We start from the raw sequence: 18763 nt of genomic DNA on the forward strand, positions 1-18763 counted from the left end.
CATAAATTCTAAAAATATCCTTATATATCATCAATTCTAAGTTTTAAGGTTAAGGGTATTTTAATAGAGTAAGGGTTTGGGTTTTTTTTTTAGTTTTGTGAATGAAAATTATTAAAATATCCTTAATCTTAAAATTTAGAATCCATGATATATAAGAGTATTTTTATTTACTAAAACCCGGTACACATTACTAAAATGTACCAACGGAAGAAACCCCTATAATTTATTTATAAAGTTATAATAGTTGTACTTTAACAACCTAGATATATTTTAACTTATAATCAATTTTAAACTGAATTAACTAAACATGTAAACTTTTTATATAATATGATATGAACTAGGTTCATGTTAGTATTTTAGTTAATTAATTATTTTTTTTTTTGTGTTCATGCGTGGCTATTGTGATGATGTGACGATGGAAATGGTAGTGAAGTAGTTGCGCAATTTGAACAGCAATACCAACGTTCCTCTTGTAATTTCCGCCTTCAAAAACTATCTATATTCGTATCATATGCAAGCTCTGATTCACCATTCTCATTCCCATTCCCTTTTCCTTCGCCACGCTTCTTCTACTTCGCTCTCTGCAATGTCTTCCTCTCTCTTTCTTCAATCAGCTTCCTTCCTCGCCCCTTCCTCCAATGGAAGAGCTACCCTCCCTCTCCCTCGATCTAGGGTTTCCATGAGCGTCTCCACCGGATCTCAGCCTTCCGTTCAACAAACTCTGTTCGCCGATTACAAACCCTCCACTTCATTCCTCTTCCCCGGTCAGGTACACTTTCTCAAAACTGCGTCGGTTCCAATTCCCAATTATGCTAAAAAAAGCATACACGACGGTTTGGATGTAATGTTTCTGTGATTTCAGGGTGCTCAAGCTCTTGGAATGGGGAAGGAAGCCCAGAATGTGCCTGCTGCTGCACTTTTGTTCAGCAAGGCAAATGACATATTGGGGTACTCACAAGTTTAACTCATAAATTATACTTATTTTTGTATTTTTTTTGTGTGATTCATTTGGCGTGCTTTCTGCTTTCAGGTTTGATCTTCTTGATATATGCATCAATGGGCCAAAAGAAAAGCTAGATTCAACTGTCATTAGCCAGGTGTGGACTTCAGTCTCTTTGTTAAACTGTTATGTGTACAGTACAAACTGGCTATCTAGGCTGATTTTGGATTTCAGAACGGAGAGAAATAGTGCAGAATGATATTAGTTTCCATTCTTTAGATTGCTCTGTATATAATGGAATCGATTTGATTGGAACCTTATGAAATGAAATCTGTTCCATATCATTCCTTCCAATCCCCCAATTTTGGAGACAGGATGGAATGATGACTAATTCATCATACATTGACTTCATTATTGTACCATTCACTTCACAAACAATTAAATTTTCCTATGTTCTAATATAGAGTATCCAGACAATGGTACAGTAATTGCGTTCCATTCCCCTGCCCCCTTCTCATGGTCAGTAACGGATATAAAAAAAGTTCAATAATGTTGTAGTGAATTTTCATTTAACTCAGAATAAGCTTTAATTTATATTGTGTACTAATTATTTATTGGTCAAGGTACTCTTCCTTCAAATACGAAAGAATCTTTGGACTGCTATTTGTTGAAAAATAAAAAAAAAGCGTGCATGCGTTTTATGTGCGTAAATGGCATATAAAAATAGTGTGCTGCCAATTTTCATCCTGTTTGTGAATTGTTCAATAATTAATCTAATAAGTATAGATATTTTAAAATCTGAAGATGATTCCAACATATTAGAACTTTGGTGAGTAAGCTTATATGCTAAATAACAGCTCTAGGTTTAAATGGTTGGAAGTTGAAGGGTAAATATTTCTGGTGGATCACTTCAGAATCTAAGTTCAAAATTTTCAGTAAATTTGTACCCGTAGCTATATGTTTCAGAGTGGCACTAAGTCATTCTTGAAGTTCTTGATCCTGGGAGTCAAATTTCGCCTGAACCACTTTTCCTGTTCTTCTGCATCCAGTTCCCTCCTTACCTTACTTTTAGATCTCCTTCTCTGTAATTAAGATTATTTTTGAAGTAAACAGCTGTATTGGCTAAAAGTTTCTTTTCTGGTTACCGTACCAAGCCCGCATCAATTCATAATTATGTTATTGATTAAATTTCTATTTTTAATTATGCCATAAATGCGATGTTTACCATCTGATTCTTTGTTTCAGCCTGCAATTTACGTCACAAGTCTTGCTGCTGTAGAGCTACTTCGTGCGCGTGAAGGAGGTCAGCAGATTATTGACTCTGTGGATGTTACATGTGGTTTAAGCTTGGGAGAATATACTGCTCTGGCATTTGCTGGGTCTTTCAGGTGAGTAACGGAAGTTAATTACTATTTATCAAGAAATCTTCACAAAATAAAAACATTATGACTGGTGATTGTGGCTTGTGTGCCTGTTCATTTTTGGGGCATGGAACTTATGTGCCTTGAAGAAAACTTTACTTTGAGTCTGGCAGTGGATGGTCTGTGTTAGTGACCCAACCATGGGTTTTCTGAATGTGAATAATTGACTCAAGGTTTTCTGTTTGCTTCGAATGTCATCAGTATCTTGCAATGAAATTGTTTGCAGCCTATGGGAAAAGTATATGAGGAAATGAATATTATGTAACCCCTGTAGTTTTGAACACGAGTCATGTGCCCAAAATGTTCTTTTAGTGGTTTTACTTGAGGTTCAACTTTCTAAAAATTGACATGCTATTGACCCCATTTATTTAATTTAATTTTTAAGCTTTGAAGATGGACTTAAATTGGTCAAACTGAGGGGTGAGGCCATGCAGGTAAGCAATATCTGGTAGCTGGTCTAGCGTCTTATTTCACTTCGAATTGTCTGCATTCTAATTGGAATATATATTGGGGAAAACTTTTTTTCTTTTTCCAGGATGCCGCGGATGCTGCTAAAGGTGCAATGGTTAGTGTGATAGGACTGGACTCCGAGAAGGTCCAACAATTGTGTGATGCAGCAAATCAGGAAGTTTCTGAAGTTGACAAGGTTCAGATTGCCAATTACCTGTGTCCAGTAAGGTTCTTGTGAGTCTACCTATTTACTGCTTGGGAAGAAGTCATTTTCTAGATTTCTTAACCATTAGTTGTTTTGGTAGGGAAACTATGCTGTCTCTGGAGGATTAAAAGGAATAGAAGTGGTGGAATCCAAGGCAAAGTCTTTCAAGGCTCGAATGATAGTATGTCATTGCTCCTAATCTTCTTCTTTCCAGTGCCATCTTTCCTCAAAGAAATAATGCCTTTGTGTCTCCGTGGCAGGTTCGCCTAGCTGTTGCTGGTGCTTTCCACACTAGTTATATGGATCCAGCTGTGTCAAGATTGGAAGCAGCATTGGCTGCAACAGAAATCAGAACCCCAAGAATACCAGTCATCTCCAATGTGAATGCGCAGCCGCATACAGATCCTGTCATAATAAAGAAGATATTGGCACGTCAGGTACCGGTCATACTTGTTTTTGTCCAAGATGACACCATGAATGGGAAATAATTGCATCTGTAATGCAATTGGCAGGTTACGTCACCGGTTCAGTGGGAAACAACAGTGAAGACCCTTCTAACCAAGGGTCTGAAGAAAAGCTATGAATTGGGACCCGGAAAGGTAGTGTGGTACTAGTATGGTAACAACATTGTGGAACTGCTTAGCTTTGGAAGTTCCATAGATCTGAATATTGTTAATTGTTGTTTTACTGAACTCATTTCAGGTTATTAGTGGAATTGTCAAAAGAATAGACAAAGGCGCGGATATTGAAAATATTGGTGCTTAAGAAGGCACTAGGAACTTGCTCCTTCTGCTTCCAATGAACAAAAGTAACTTAACATTTTTTACTATAGAAAATGTGCGTGGGCTGAATCAAGAGATTGATTACATGGATCATGAAACTCTGTTAGCAAGGAGCAGCTACGGTCACATTTGAAGTTTTGAAGTTAAATTATAATTCACGAATTGACATTATTAAGAACGAGTAAGATAAAGTCATTGTACTCGGCTTTAGAAACATTCATTTCTTGTTATATTATAAAACGTATGTCGTAGTTAATTAAGCTTTGTGCTTCTGCGTGCCAAATGTAGATTTCCGCCTTTATGTTGGTTTAATAGTCAATAGAAGAAACGATCCTTATGTTACATTGTTATTGCAGGTAGATTGTGTAAGGCTTATTGAGAACAGTATTACTAAACCAGTGCTTCATACATACACCATAAATTTCAAGATATTTCAAAAGTTGATAGAAAATACTACCGAACATAGAAATTGTTAAGATCAAAATTTTCAAACAGAATCCTTTATTTCGAAAGCAATTATGCTAAATCTTCATTCAAAAACACATTTAGGATCTGTGACAACAAGGACAACGAGTAACAAAAACAAAATTATGACAAATTCTAAACAATGGAATGGAAATGGCGCGAATCTGAGTATCTTATTTTACTCAAGTGTTCGGCGATCCTCTCAATCTGCGAAGCTGATCAATCCAGCGATCATCGGGATCTCGAGCCGCCCAATCCGGAACCACTCCGGCAAAGGACACTCCGCGCATCGCCTCCATCACTCTCGTCGCGTTTTCCTCCGTGAGCGGCGCGTTCCGGCGGTTTTCGTCCTCCACCACCGCCCTATCGACCTCCTCTGTGCTGCTTTCCTCCTCTTCGTTCTCTTCGTCGCTGCTGCTTTTCTCTACGACATCGTTCAGATCCAGAGATGAGATCCCATTCTCCGTCACGCCGTGCACGAAGAATCCGTTCGGCAGCTGCCTGAATTCCCCGCCGTCGGAGCTCTCGTCGTCGTCCAAGGCAGAGATCGGCTGGTAGTATTCCGGCGCGTCATCGGAATTGACGTCTGAGTCGCTTCCGTTTCCGTTTTCTACGTATTCATGAAAGCGATTGAATTATTTTCCTGAGAAAATACAAAGAAAATAATGAAAGGATTATTTACCTTCGATAAAATCCATGGCGCCACCGTTCATTTCTGCAACTTGAAATGAAGATGAAGAAAGAAGACCAAGCAGTGAGAACGTGAAGTAAGAAGTAATTAAATTTCGAAAATTTCAAAAATAATAAAAATATTTTGAAAAACAGAAAAATAAACAAAAAAAATTTGCACCAGCCGGGAATCGAACCCGGGTCTGTACCGTGGCAGGGTACTATTCTACCACTAGACCACTGGTGCTTGTTATACACTTTATTTTAATAAAAGTATATAATTATAAATATCTTCTTGGCAAAATCAAATTGACGATAAACTTCGATTTTCATGGCAGTGTGTGACGGAGAGAGAGTGCTGAGGTTGAAGCGGGAAACAATGGCAATTCCCATGTTGAGGGCTGTAATGATATCTCATTCTCAATCTCAACAACTCATTCATTCCCTATCTGCTATCAATGAAACTGCTAAGAGGAGGAAAAGAGTGGTGTTCTCTTCTTCTTTTTCAGAACTTAACCCTTTAATTCGGTGAGCTACTATTCATTTTCTGATTCTTGATGTGTTTTTGAACCTTTGTAAAATATGTTTTTTGGTTTGATTTCTGTTTCTGAGATTGTAGGTCAGAAGTATCATTTTGTGTCGGGACTTGCCTCATTCCACATCCAAAAAAGGTTGTAGCAAATAGCAATCCAACTGAACTGAAACCCTTGAACATCAAGCCATTTCCATGCTTTGTTATTTATGAATAATAATAAAACATCATTGTAGACGCACACAACACATGTACTGTTGGTTAACCAAGTACTGGTCTTTGTTGCTAAAGGTTAACACAGGTGGGGAAGATGCTTTCTTTGTTAGCAACTATAATGGGGGAGTCATTGCTGTTGCTGATGGGGTCTCTGGGTATGCTACTTTCTTTTCTGGTTCTTGCACAGTGGAAGACTCGAAAACCAAAAAGAAAGAACCCCAAGAATATAGAAGCTTTAATTTTGATAATCCTTTGTTTCGTTTAAATGGTGTTGTGTTTCTTCTTATTGAGATATTCTTTTTTGTGAAATGGAAAAACCTCTCTTAAATGGTACTTTTCTGTTATGTGTCGCAGTTGGGCTGAAGAGGACGTGGATCCTTCTTTGTTCCCTCGTGAATTGCTTGCTAATGCTTCCAATTTTATTGAAGACGAGGAGGTAGCATAGCACAAACACACTTTCTGCTGAGGAATTTGCTAAATTAGAATAATTTTGGTTATAAGTACATTCATTTGTGAATTTAATGCTTTTCTTATCATTTTCATTGGCATATCAATAACAATGCTTCTGTGCATGTAATGCTGTTTTCTAACAAGTCAACACATGTTAAAATATTTATGAATTTAGGTGAACTATGATCCTCAAATTCTTATAAGGAAAGCACATGCTGCTACTTCCTCCACAGGCTCAGCCACTGTGTAAGTTTATCCTATTTTATCTGGATTTCCAATTTGGAGAAAAGTAATAAAACATTGACTTTCACGTTGGATGTTTCTTTCTACCATTAATTTCCTCATCTGTACTTTTGTCTGAGAAGCATCGTTGCTATGCTGGAGAAGAATGGGACTCTGAGGATTGCTAATGTTGGGGATTGTGGATTAAAACTCATCCGTAATGGTAATATCCCGTGCTATATTTCATCCAATCATAATATTTTCTAAAAGATGCAATGCAATTTGCTTAGTGTATTTTAATTTCTGGACCTATCTTTCTCCAGAACACTTAATTCCTTCTCCAATGATTTTCCTTATGTGCTTTTCTTCAGGCCACGTAGTTTTTTCCATTTCTCCCCAAGAGCACTACTTTGACTGTCCATTCCAACTAAGCTCTGAGAGAGCTGGCCAAACATACCTTGATGCAGCGGTACCATTTAACAATTCTTGCTAGTACTATTGTTTAACCTTTTTTTCTTCTTCCACTCTATCTGTTTTGACTCTTCAAACTGTGCAAGATTTAATTTTTTGTTTCATATGTCAAATGAAGAACTAAATTGGTATTGTTATGATGGTGTTTTGAGCTCACATGTCAGTCAAACTGTTGGTTTTGGAGGGCAGAGACACCCCTTTATTAGTGTCCATGGGTGTAGTACCTTTATTGAGTCAGAATTTAGTACACCGTTTTCCAAAGGGGACAGTCTAATTTTCCATTTGAGATAGATGTGGTTCTTCTGTTATATTTTTCTTTTACTAACCTCTGCAGGAAAACAGGTATGCAATGTTGAGTTGATGGAAGGAGACACAATTGTCATGGGATCCGATGGCCTTTTTGACAATGTTTTTGACCACGAAATTGTTCAAACAATTGTTAAATACAAAGATGTTGCAGAAACTGGTATAAATACTTGATTAACCTGAGGAATTTTGATGATATTGTGAGTTTCACTGATTTGAAATTTATGTTGTTACTAGCAAAGTCATTAGCTAACTTGGCAAGCAGTCATGCATTGGATTCAAATTTTGATTCCCCCTATTCCTTGGAAGCCAGGTCTAGGGTAAGAAAAGATTATAATTGATTTCCTTTGCTTCTTAACAATACATATTTTTTTTATATAGAAAATTATATGTTCCTTATAGCTTTCCATCATTTGATTCATTTTGGAAAATGACTTCTTGTGAGGGAAACCTGTTTCTCATTCTTGGAAAGAGTTGCAACCACTAACCAGGAAGTAACTATCTATTTTTGTTGTGTTTTTTCTTTACAACTTTCCAGGGTTTTAAGCCCCCCTTATGGAAGAAGATTCTTGGAATGAAGCTTACTGGTATGTCATAAAATCTTCTAAAACATACCTCTTTTTTCCCTTACAGATAGCTCACAGACCCCTTTTTTTTTCTACCAGGTGGAAAGCTTGATGATATTACAGTAATAGTTGGTCAGGTTGTGAGTTCATGAGATTTGCTTGTTATGCATATGAAAGAAGACAATTTTTTTCATTGGATAATTTTTTTTCATAAACACTTGAAAGAAAGAAAGAAGAATTTCAGGTAAAATAAGTTTATTAATTTGAAATTTTAAGTGAAAGGCTGTTAGGCACATAAACAGAATATTAACATTCTCTGCCAACGAAAATTATTATACTGCTGTTAAAAGGCTGAGATCAAATGTATAAATTATTTAGTATTAAGATCAAAGCAATCTTTCTGTAAAGTAATACTTAAATGGAATTTTCTTGCTGGTCGAAGACTTTTTTTGGATTGAGTTAATAAACTAAACAACAACATCAAACAAAAGTCAGTAAAGTTGTTTCAATAAAGCAAATTGAATGTAAAGTAACAAGTCAAAAATAGATTATAAAATAATTTGGTTTATATGACTATGATCTTTTTGGTCAATTTTTGAAGTGGTCAAATATAGACGTAAATCTTCAAATCCATTTTACATGAGTTCAAGATTTGACTATGTCAAAAAAGGAAACGTGGGTAAATGTTTTGGATAATATTTGTTTAAAAGTAGTTTTTTCTGTTGGTGTTTGAAATTTTATTACAGGTTTGATTCTTTTCAAAAAAAATTTCTAAGAAAGAAAGTTAAGTTTACTGTTTGGTGTTTGGTGATGATAGTGAAGATGGTATATTTTTTCTGGATTTTCTGATAAAATATTGAATATATCTTTGCAGTACAACCAAAACCAATTGTTTTACTAATTAGGTTTGAACAGGGGATCAAAGTGAAATGATATGGTTCACACGAATTAGTTTAATTAAAAATGACACGATTCTATTTGGCTTACTCTCCTGTTATTGGATCAAGTTATTTAAAAATGTTTTAATTTTTTAACTTATTATTATATTTATTATAGTACAATAGAATAAATTGATTGGACTCATTATTTAATAACAGGAACAGAATTAAACATCTATTTTATTATATATTATTTATTATTATAAAGATAATAATTAAAAGTTAAAGTGTCAACTTGATAAATAAATAAATTAAATATTAAATTATTTAAACATTGTTGAATATCATTCTAATATTTAAAAAGATGAAATTATCAATCTGCATAATTAGAAGTAGTATATAATTAAAATAAAAATTTTGTAAAAAAATATAAAGAAATTAATAAAAAATTATTCTTGGTGACTGGAGTAATTCACTTTCAATCTAATTCGAATTTGTTTAATTTCTAAATTAAATTTAACTTATATTTAAAAGAATTTATATTTCTTTTAACCTAACCTCTTTAAGGAAAAAAATACATATTTATTTTTTTGTTAGAAAATTAAATATAAATTGAAATTCTCATATTAAATAAATTACATTAGTTAGATCAAGAGCAACAATACACGTCTTTGTTTGCCTCAACAACAAATTGTTTTAGTCCAAGAGGGTAAATTATGAACACATCTTTCATTTTTGTGTAATGTAGTTTGATACAGTATATTTTTTTAGTATTGTCTTTTTTTGTTCATTATTGGGTAATTTTAACTTATCATATAGGAAATTTCATGTGGTAATGTTGCTTATGATTTTGGAATCAAGAACAATACACTTTGATGCTTATAATCAGTATTAATCAAAATATGGAACCACTACAAAAGAATTTGATAGATTACACTTATAACATTTATAAACTTATTTTTAAAGTCTAATTCAAATATCAGAAAAGCTTATTGAAAAATCTGTTTTTATTATAAGATTTTTAAATAATTATAATTTTACCCTTTTATAAATTTATTCACTTGGTAGACATACCCAAGCTTCTGAATACTATTTAACACACATTAAATCTCTTTATAACTCTACCAACAAAATTTATAGTTATACATAATTTTTTCTGACATTTTTGCTTAAGCTTCCAAGGTGTGAGTTATAATATCCTTTAATTTATGTAATATTCTATTCTATTCTTTTAATTAAGTTTTCTTTTACCCCACGTGTTTTATTATATGATGATTTAAATTTTCTTAATCTTAATTTTCAATTTTTAAATATACAAAAAAAATATATTAAATTAAAATTCATATATTCATAAAATATTATAAAATACATTTTAACTTTATAAAATAAAATAACATTGTACCAATCAGCCGTAAACAGAACAATCGACATTCAGTACTTGCAGACCGAACGGCTAAGAAGAAAATCGAACATCTAGTTTGTTATGAAATAAAACCTAATCATAGACAACTTAGGACAAAGTGTAATTGCTACCAATTGGATCGTGATTGAACCGCCTTTAATCAAAGACTCACTCTGAAATTTATAAATACAAGTTTAAAGTAAAGAGATAAATGATTGCATTTAATATCCGAACTATCAAACTCGGATGGACGCTAAAATGTTTCGTAGTGTAGGGTCGAGGTCGATTCCCACAAGCAATATCACAAATCAAAGTATACAAACGTCGTCCTTTGCTCCAAATCTGTTATAACCATTTGTCCAAGACTCCTTAGAGGGTATTTGAACAATACTTTAGTATTGGAGCATCTTTTGTAACTGTCCTTCAAGTGGTCTTGGACGAATAACTATATTAAATCTGGAGCGAAGAACAACCTTTGAATACTTTGGACTTTGACATTGCTTATGGGAGTTGATTTTAACCCTACATTCTGAAACATTTAAACACTCACTCGAGTTCGATAGTTCATATATTATATTCGTATTAAATGTAATCACTTATCTCTTTACTTGAAACTTGTATTTATAGATTTTAAAGTGAGTCTTTGATCAATAACAACCTAATCACTATTCAATTAGTAATAATTACACTTTATCTTAAATTGTTTATGATTAGAGTTAATCTCATTAGGTTAAATATGTTTTTAGTCCCTAAACTATCAAGCGAATTTGTTTTTAGTCCCTCTTTCAAACTAAGCTACATTTTGATCATTCTCCTTAAAGAAACCATAATTTTTGTCCTCCAAACCCAACGGCGTTAAAAAAAGACCAAGGTGGCTAATAGTGGAGTTGCACGATTTTTTTTTCTGACATTGAGTTAGTCTTTCTCAGCTTTTCTCCCCCCCCCCCCCCACCCCCTCGTCTCCTTCCTTCCATCTTCCATTCCCTCCATCATCTTCACCAAATCCTCCATCATCTTCTCCAAATCCTTCAAACAAAGAAATCCATCACCACCACCGTAATTAGCATCTATGCCTCTCTCAACCCAACCTCCCCACTTAGCATCCCTATTCTATTTACACATGTTAGATTTTCATGTGTAAATAGAATAGGGATGCTGGGTGGGGAGGTTGGGTTAAGAGAGGCAGAGATGGTGATTGCGGTGGCAGTGATGGATTTCTTTGTTTAGAGGATTTGGAGAAGATGATTGAGGATTTGGTGAAGATGATAGAGGGAGTGGAAGATGGAAGGAAGGAGACGAAGGGGAGGGAGGGAGAAAAGCTGAGAAAGACTAACTCAATGTTAGAAAAAAAATCGTGAACTCCACCGTTAGTCACCTTGGTCTTTTTTTAACGCCGTTGAGTTTGAAGGACAAAAATTATGGTTTCTTTAAGGAGAAGGATCAAAATGTAACTTAGTTTGAAAGAGAGATTAAAAACAAATTCGCTTGATAGTTTAGGGACTAAAAACATATTTAATCCATCTCATTATAAACTGAACACTTAATTCTTCTGCTAACCCTTCAATATGTAAGTATTGAATATCCTAACCCTTCAATATGTAAGTATTGAATATCGAACATCTAGTATGTAATCTACCGGATAGTCATTTAATACAAACATCATACAAAATGATACAAATATTTCTTACCCTCCCTCGTATATATTTTGTGTGCTTATCAAACAAAAACTGTATGTGGAATTAGATTTGAGTAGAATTTAGTTTTATTCTTTTCAAACAAAATTTATAATTATTCATTTAATCGCAATACAAATAAATACTAGGAAGGGATAAGCCTGTCACATCTTTATATACCATACAAGTGGTTTCAAATTGTAGGGCACAAGCTGCGTCGTCACTTTATTTTTTCCTTTTACAATTTCCTTTTGAGAGACACTTTTGTTAAAAATACCATCAAACATAAACATAAAATATCTTCTTTCATTAAAATTTTAATTCCTCATTCTACAAGAAAATCTCTTTCACTAAACTCAATTATGTGATCTAAAACTCATATTCTGAACTAGATTGACGAAAATGTACGTGTTTTTTTTTTCTTCTATAAAAAGTAATTTAATTAGGTTATATTGTAATATTGGTCTCTCTTTAAGCTTTTATTATTTGTGATTTCGGTCTCCCGATTTTAAATTAAATTTTTTTAAATAATTCGTAATTTTGGCCTAATTATCAATTTTATATATGTTTCCCTCTTTGTTTAGAAAGAAAAAATATGTATTATTTTTATTTAATTCATTTTTTTTTTGGTGAGAATTTAACTAACCAAAAAAAACTACGATAGCGAAAAACTACATATCACACAGCGTAAAACTACGATAGAGTTTTACTTTTTTGTAAGAATAACATACAATTTGTTTTTCATACATAGGTATATAAGTGTGAGATATTTTTGGAGAATTAATGTGGTGGGCAATTGTGAGGTTCGGCCTCTTTATCTCCAATCAATTGCTTTGCACACCTACCAACATAGTGCTGTCAATAATGCATTTCATCTCACTTTCTATTTAAAACTATTTTAAATATTATTCATTAATATTAAACAATAAATAAAATGTTATCTATTTTTCATTAATGAAGAATAATACGTTGGATACAAAACATTATTTTCTCATTATCTTAATGATGAGTGCATATTTATGTCCATATTTATGCTTTAAAATTCAAATTTTTATGGAATAATTATGCTTAAATGGTTTATTTTAAGTGAATTTGTGATGATTGGAATTGTTGGGTTTGAGAAATAAAGAGACGTAAAAAGTGAGTTTTAGCGCATAAATTATTCTTGGATGTTCTAATGTTTACTTTTGCAGCTGAGAATATAAGTTTTATTGGTCCAAATGGCAATTCAAGGCCCAAAATCAGATTTTATTTGAAAAATTCAAAAGAGACTAAAGTGTAAATAGAGGAAATTTCAGGGTATTTGTGCAATTTTAAAAAGTCAGAAAATCTAAAAGATAAAATTCAGTTGTTGAATTTAATTTGGGAATATCAACAAAAAATATCTTCCAAATAATTTTATCATTATCTAAATCTTTTAGTTATTTGGAAGATATAGGATATTAGATAATTGAGTTAATATCCATCAAATATTCTTTAAAATTGATTTAATCTAATGAATATTTGAAAGATATAATATATCAACAGAAAATATCTTATCAACAAACTATTCAGAGCCCAATCAAGCATATATAAAGAGACCAAGGGAGACAGAAAAAGGGACTTCACTTCATTCATTCTCTCATACTTCTCTCACTTTTCTTTCATCTTGTATTCAACTCCATTCATGGAGAGCTAAGCATTTAGGGCTATTCTGCTGTAATTCCATGATGGATTCTGAGGTTACGTTCAGTTAATGCAATTGTTTACTTTGATTATTGATTTAAGTTGTTCTCTCTATGTCTTTCATCTATCTATCTTGTTAAAAGTAAAGATTTTTGTATCATAATGTGTTTGAATCTACATGCATATTGATTATATGAGTTCTAGGGTTTCTAGGTTTAATTGAGAATTTACTTTGATTAATTTAGGAACTTTCATATGATTAAATGGTTTTTACTATCAATTGAGAATGTACTTTGGTTGGTAGTAATAATTTCAACTATAATCAATTGAGAATTTACTTTGATTGATTAAATTTTAACTTGGTTAGGAGATTTAAGAATAGACATGATTAAATACAATAGAATTTGATTGAGAATGTACTTTGGTTGAATTTATTGTGAATAATCTAGAAAGGTTTTGCATTTGATTGAGAATTTACTTTGGTTAAATGCATGATCGCCCTCAAATTAATTAAGAATGTACTTTAATTAATTTGAAACCTAAACAATAATCAATTGAACAATTATCCATGAATAACCGATGATGAAACTATCTTGGAAAAGCAGTGGAATTAGCCTATTTCATCGTAACTGTTTTTAAGTTTCTTATTTGTTCTTTAAATCTTCTACAAACATCATTTTTATTCTTGAACATTGCATTGCATTCATAAGATTCAAATATTAAAAGGCAATTCCGTATTCGTTGGGAGACGACTCAGGGTTACTTTAACCCTATCTACTTACTTGAATACTACTTGGCAATACTGAAGTTGCCAAGAAAAGTAGTATTAATTTGATAGCTTCAACGACAGCGTATCACTTAATTATTGATATTTTACTTTATTAATTTTGTTTAGATGTTTCATATTTCCTTAAGTTTATCAATTTTTTTAAAATATATATATATATATATATATATATATATATATATATATATATATATATATATATATATAATAAGAGTATGAAATGAAATATTAAAGTCAGTTAATATGATTTATCATTACGGCATAAAAAGTTTATGACGTTTGTTATTTTCTACATTCAACATTCAATCCAGATCCAATATTTTATTGGGAGATGTCAATTTTGACGTCAGATCTCCTTTTTCGAACGTCAATTTTGTTGTTGGACTCCTCCTAAACCGACTTTCATTTTTTTAAAAAAAATTAATTTGTTTTTACTATATTACCATACCTGAAATACAACAAACGATTCCAACATATCACAAAATTTTATATTCTATGAATTTCAAGCAATGGAGATTGGGCACTCAATGTCGTCGTCGAGATACGTCAACTCATGCACAAAACTACATTATAAGCCAAAATTAATCGGTGCAAACGAAATTTAATTAGTGCAAATGAAATTTAATCTGTGCAAACTAAAGTTAATCAATGTAAAATAAATTAATTGGAAGAAAATCAATCAAACATACTTTGGAGCAACAATGGAGAACGCGAACAAAACGAAAACTCAAACAAAAATGGGAAAGAAAGTGAAACTCGCTGAGTTTTTGGGGTTTAAAAGGACATTTGACGTCGGCTCCCCTCCACTACCGACGTCTAATTGCTAAAAAAATCCATTTTGGCGTATTGTCGCAACTTATTGACGTTTTTGGAATGGGATTTGAAATCTAATGTGTATTAGACATCGGTCCCTTCTATGTTCGATGTTTAATGTCTAAAAAAGTGACATTTCAATGCTGATTTTGTAGTTTCTGGCCAAGGATTTGGTGTCTAGTTTGGGAGAACTGACGTTTATGCCGTAAAAAAATTAATATTAATGCTTAAAATATGATATTTTTGGACTTTTTGATGTCCGTGGAGGGGAAGCTGACGTCTATTTTGAGTTAGACGTCGGAAGCCGGTAACTGACGTCTAAAGATAATAAAACAGTGACTTTTCAGTTTTGTATGCAGATCATTTGACATTTGATCCGGAAGACTCCGTTAACCGACTTCTATAATGAGGTTTTATTTATAAAATTGTCACCAATCAGTTTTTACCTTAAATTTTATTTTGTTAAATGTTAAACACGTGAAGTTAAACATTATTTCAACACTAATGTATATAAGTAATTTTATCACGAATTTCATTAAAAGTAAATAGTTTAACTTTTTTTTAAGTAAAACATTTTATAATTTAATTTGACTTATCATTGATAAGTTATTCGACAGACTAACATATATAATTTAACTTATTTTTTTTAAGTAAAACATTTTATAATTTAATTTGACTTATCATTTATTTGACAAACTAACACATATAAAACATTTTATAATTTAATTTGACTTATCATTGATAAGTTATTCAACAGACTAACATATATAATTTATCCACTTTTAATCTGGTTTAAACTTATTTTATTTAAAGTTTAAACGAATAAATTCAATTTAAATCGTTTTTAAAAAATTGATTTTTTTTCAATCTAATTTGACTCAAATTTGATAATCAGATTAGTTTTCTCTTTAAAACTTATTTTGACATTTCTAAAATAATTTATTTATCAACCAGGCATAATTTAGTTTCTTTAATAAACTCATGTTAGTATTAGACCCCTCTCTTTACATTTTAGCAATTAAAGATGATATAATTTGTACCTAAATTTGTTTAATATATTTTCAGATGTTAGTTCCATCAAAGAAGCCATAGCTAAGGACCTAAATCATGCTAGCCAGAAAAAAATGATATGTTTTTTTTTAGTTTTATTATTATTAAAAGAGAAGAAGCTGAGGAAGAAAGATTCTGACATATAATTGAAGATTCAGGTAAAGAAAAAGGGAGATTGAGTGTGACTAAAGGAAAAGTAATAGTGCAATGAACTTACATTGCAAAAGAAACAATGTTTCGACAAACATTACTACAAAACATAAACTCTTTTCTTATGTTCTCCACATCAATTTTCTTTTTTCCATTTATGTTTCTGTCTTGTTCATTCAACAATATTAAAATGCAAAACAAAAAATAAAAGTAAAGAAAATAAGGTTTCTTTTAACAAACACATATAATAATTACATGTACACAACTATTAATATTTTTGTAACTTGTTATAGTTTAATGTAACTACATTTTTGTTAAATAAGAAAAAATTATTTCGATAAACTGGAGTTGTATTTAAAAATGATTAGTATATTTTAATAACTTCTTTTAATAAAATTCATATCTTAAGCTTAAGACCTTAATTACGATTATTGTGCTTGAATAATGAAGACGAAATATTGGTGATTTTGATTAAAAAAATTGCATCTCAATGCATAAGTTCATCTCAATAACAAAAAGAGATGAGATGAAAAATCTTAACGACAATATTCCAAAACTACCCCTTATCCATGAAGCTTTTTTTTTCGTGAAAAGAGGGTGAAAGAGATAATTGGCTAGCCTTTGTTTTGGACACGATGGTTGGTTGGAGATAAGAAGCTATCACAGTATGTTCTTATTGTAAAAGTATTTTATTTTATAGTGGAAATTTGTTAAAAAGTTAATTTATATTTGTAATTTTTAAATTTTGATGTGAAATTAGAACCTTTTTTTTAATTTTAATATATTTTTGATTTTTAAATTTAAAAAATTATTAAATACAATCAGTTTAATTTAATTTTAATTTAATGATTATATTATATAATATTTTACGTTAGTATTTCAGTTAAAATATATCAAATAATATACATATTTTAAATGTCAAAAATATAATTTTATATATAAAAAATTACTTAATTGAATTAAGAAAATTAAATTAATATATTTTTAAAATTTAAAAACTAAATTATATTAAAGTTTCAAAAATAAACTGTATTAAAATTTAAGATATGAATAAATTTTAATTTTATATCAAAATTTAAAAATTAAAAATATATTTTATGATGGATGAACACAACACTCAAGATCCAATAGATAATACTTCTATGTTTCTCGTATGTTTATGGCTCTCTAATATAACTTTATAAAAATTATTTTATTTTTTACTATTGATTCGTTTACTAATCCTGTTACGATAATAGTTAACAACATCTTGTCATTAATTATTTAAATACGGAAAGTATGAGTAAGTTGTCATTACATTAGTGGCCAAAGGAGTAATCTCACTATCTCTGTGGGGTTTACATTAAGACTCTAATGCTTCAAAAGTAATAATCATGACTTAATAATCTTGATTAATATGTTAGCACCATCATTTATATATACCTCACCTTCTAGGCTTGTTTAGATCCACCAAATTAAATTTCTTAATTTCGTTCATTTTAAATAAAAAAAAAACGTTGCATCTTTATATTATAAAACAATAATTTTATTATAAAATAAAATTTGTTAATAATCTTCCAATTTAGTAAATAAATAAAATTTAGAAATTTTTTTGATACTTTATTATAATAAAAAAATTATTGATAAAATTTATCAATAAAAAGTTATTAAAAACTTCATAAGTTGTTTTTATGACACTAAAATTTGTAATTTATGATTTATTTATAGAAAACCACGGTTGTGAAGGCCTGGAAAATAGAGTTTAAAAGAGCAAAAAGGTTATTAAGTTAATAGGACCAGACTTTAAAAAACCCATTTAAAACATCCAGGTCCATTAGCTTAAGCATTATGTCTTTCTCTAAAACTTAGTTTCAAATTTTCTCTACCTTCTGTCTACCACAACTCTATCTTTACTCTACCAAATCTCTTCTCTGAATCGTTTAATCTCCGATCAGGTGCCGCCAAAACGTCCGCAACGTAGTGGGCTTTGAAACTAACCGATTCATTTCGGGTTCTAAGCTGGTAAGTCCCTCCATGCAACCTCTTCTCCGTTCTTGAACTGGGATATGCATTTTGCTGGTTGCATGTGCCTTAAGCTTCCTCCTTTTCCATTTTTTTCCACTCCATTCTAGCTCTAAGAGCTGTTTCCATCACCATTTTGGTGGGTTGTAGGGTTTTATTGAGTTTTTGTGGTGAAGGAACTGTTAGGGTGTTCTTGCGAGCTATCTAGTCAAGTTACTCTAAGGCAATGAGAGCTAGAATACTTCTTTAAATTGCTTGCATGAAGTATATGTATATTGGATTTTGAATTGGTGCACTGTTTGGAGTTGTATTTTGCGTTTTGAGTATGTTGTATTGTATGTGTTATCCATGAAACTGTGTTGAGCTGTTTGGAATTGAGTTGGATGGGTTTGAATTGCCATAATTGACCAATTGAAAGTGATTTAAGTGTGAAATCTGGTATATTTTTGGTTGGATAGAAATTTGGAGTTGTGTGATTTTTAGTCACTTTGAGAAGAAGTGAGGTAGTGATTTTGGGCATTTGGGGTCTAAAGCGCAACTGGGCTGTTGGGTCACTAAATTGATCAAACTGAGTGCAAAGCCGTGGGATTGGGTTTTGGGTCCCTAGGTTGGGAAAATTGATGTTTTAGAGTTAAATTTGGGTTTTAAT

The 18763-nt window shown here is 31.5% G+C and overlaps 3 protein-coding genes and 1 non-coding gene across 6 annotated transcripts; 2 read left to right on the plus strand and 2 right to left on the minus strand.

The window, feature by feature from the left end:
• Window positions 1-413: 413 nt before the first annotated feature.
• On the plus strand, window positions 414-4140 carry EMB3147 (Acyl-carrier-protein S-malonyltransferase). The gene is made up of 10 exons (XM_047321834.2): window positions 414-769; window positions 863-948; window positions 1031-1097; window positions 2186-2328; window positions 2747-2795; window positions 2897-3034; window positions 3117-3197; window positions 3277-3453; window positions 3529-3615; window positions 3719-4140. Exons 1-10 carry the CDS (start codon window positions 512-514, stop codon window positions 3779-3781), a joined length of 1149 nt encoding a protein of 382 aa, XP_047177790.1. The 5' UTR covers window positions 414-511; the 3' UTR covers window positions 3782-4140.
• A 142-nt stretch (window positions 4141-4282) lies between these two features.
• On the minus strand, window positions 4283-5105 carry LOC124844825 (uncharacterized). The gene is made up of 2 exons (XM_047321836.2): window positions 4946-5105; window positions 4283-4873 (listed from the first exon to the last, which is right to left on the minus strand). Exons 1-2 carry the CDS (start codon window positions 4974-4976, stop codon window positions 4446-4448), a joined length of 459 nt encoding a protein of 152 aa, XP_047177792.1. The 5' UTR covers window positions 4977-5105; the 3' UTR covers window positions 4283-4445.
• A 3-nt stretch (window positions 5106-5108) lies between these two features.
• Window positions 5109-5179, minus strand: TRNAG-GCC (transfer RNA glycine (anticodon GCC)). The gene has a single exon. It is a non-coding gene; the product is annotated as a tRNA-Gly (tRNA).
• A 62-nt stretch (window positions 5180-5241) lies between these two features.
• Window positions 5242-8136, plus strand: PBCP (Protein phosphatase 2C family protein). 3 transcript variants are annotated; one of them, XR_007029398.2, is made up of 11 exons: window positions 5242-5460; window positions 5552-5603; window positions 5756-5835; window positions 6035-6116; window positions 6306-6376; window positions 6496-6575; window positions 6724-6821; window positions 7166-7289; window positions 7372-7449; window positions 7668-7716; window positions 7795-7890. XR_007029398.2 is itself a non-coding variant. In XM_047321832.2 (11 exons), the coding sequence occupies exons 1-11, from the start codon at window positions 5264-5266 to the stop codon at window positions 7845-7847; spliced, it is 969 nt and encodes a 322-aa protein (XP_047177788.2). In that variant the 5' UTR covers window positions 5242-5263; the 3' UTR covers window positions 7848-8136. The 3 variants fall into 3 exon arrangements, 2 of the variants coding, with proteins under 2 accessions (XP_047177788.2, XP_087971305.1); XM_047321832.2 differs by having other exon boundaries at window positions 7367-7449; window positions 7795-8136; XM_088115179.1 differs by lacking the exons at window positions 5552-5603; window positions 5756-5835 and having other exon boundaries at window positions 7367-7449; window positions 7795-8136.
• The last annotated feature ends 10627 nt before the right edge of the window (window positions 8137-18763 follow it).

The sequence above is a fragment of the Vigna umbellata genome, chromosome 5, assembly GCF_029865625.1.
Source record: "Vigna umbellata cultivar VRB3 chromosome 5, Vumbellata_1.0, whole genome shotgun sequence".
Classification (NCBI taxonomy): domain Eukaryota; kingdom Viridiplantae; phylum Streptophyta; class Magnoliopsida; order Fabales; family Fabaceae; genus Vigna; species Vigna umbellata.

Excerpts from the sequence above, each read along its gene's own strand:
- PBCP (XM_047321832.2), top strand. The coding sequence starts at position 5,264 with ATGGCAGTGTGTGACGGAGAGAGAGTGCTGAGGTTGAAGCGGGAAACA. Across the intron at positions 6,117-6,305 it reads ATTTTATTGAAGACGAGGAG|GTGAACTATGATCCTCAAAT; the intron begins GTAGCATAGCAC and ends TTATGAATTTAG. Across the intron at positions 6,576-6,723 it reads ATTAAAACTCATCCGTAATG|GCCACGTAGTTTTTTCCATT; the intron begins GTAATATCCCGT and ends GCTTTTCTTCAG.
- LOC124844825 (XM_047321836.2), bottom strand. The coding sequence starts at position 4,976 with ATGAACGGTGGCGCCATGGATTTTATCGAAG. Across the intron at positions 4,874-4,945 it reads CGCCATGGATTTTATCGAAG|AAAACGGAAACGGAAGCGAC; the intron begins GTAAATAATCCT and ends ATGAATACGTAG.
- EMB3147 (XM_047321834.2), top strand. The coding sequence starts at position 512 with ATGCAAGCTCTGATTCACCATTCTCATTCCCATTCCCTTTTCCTTCGC. Across the intron at positions 770-862 it reads CATTCCTCTTCCCCGGTCAG|GGTGCTCAAGCTCTTGGAAT; the intron begins GTACACTTTCTC and ends CTGTGATTTCAG. Across the intron at positions 949-1,030 it reads AAGGCAAATGACATATTGGG|GTTTGATCTTCTTGATATAT; the intron begins GTACTCACAAGT and ends TTCTGCTTTCAG.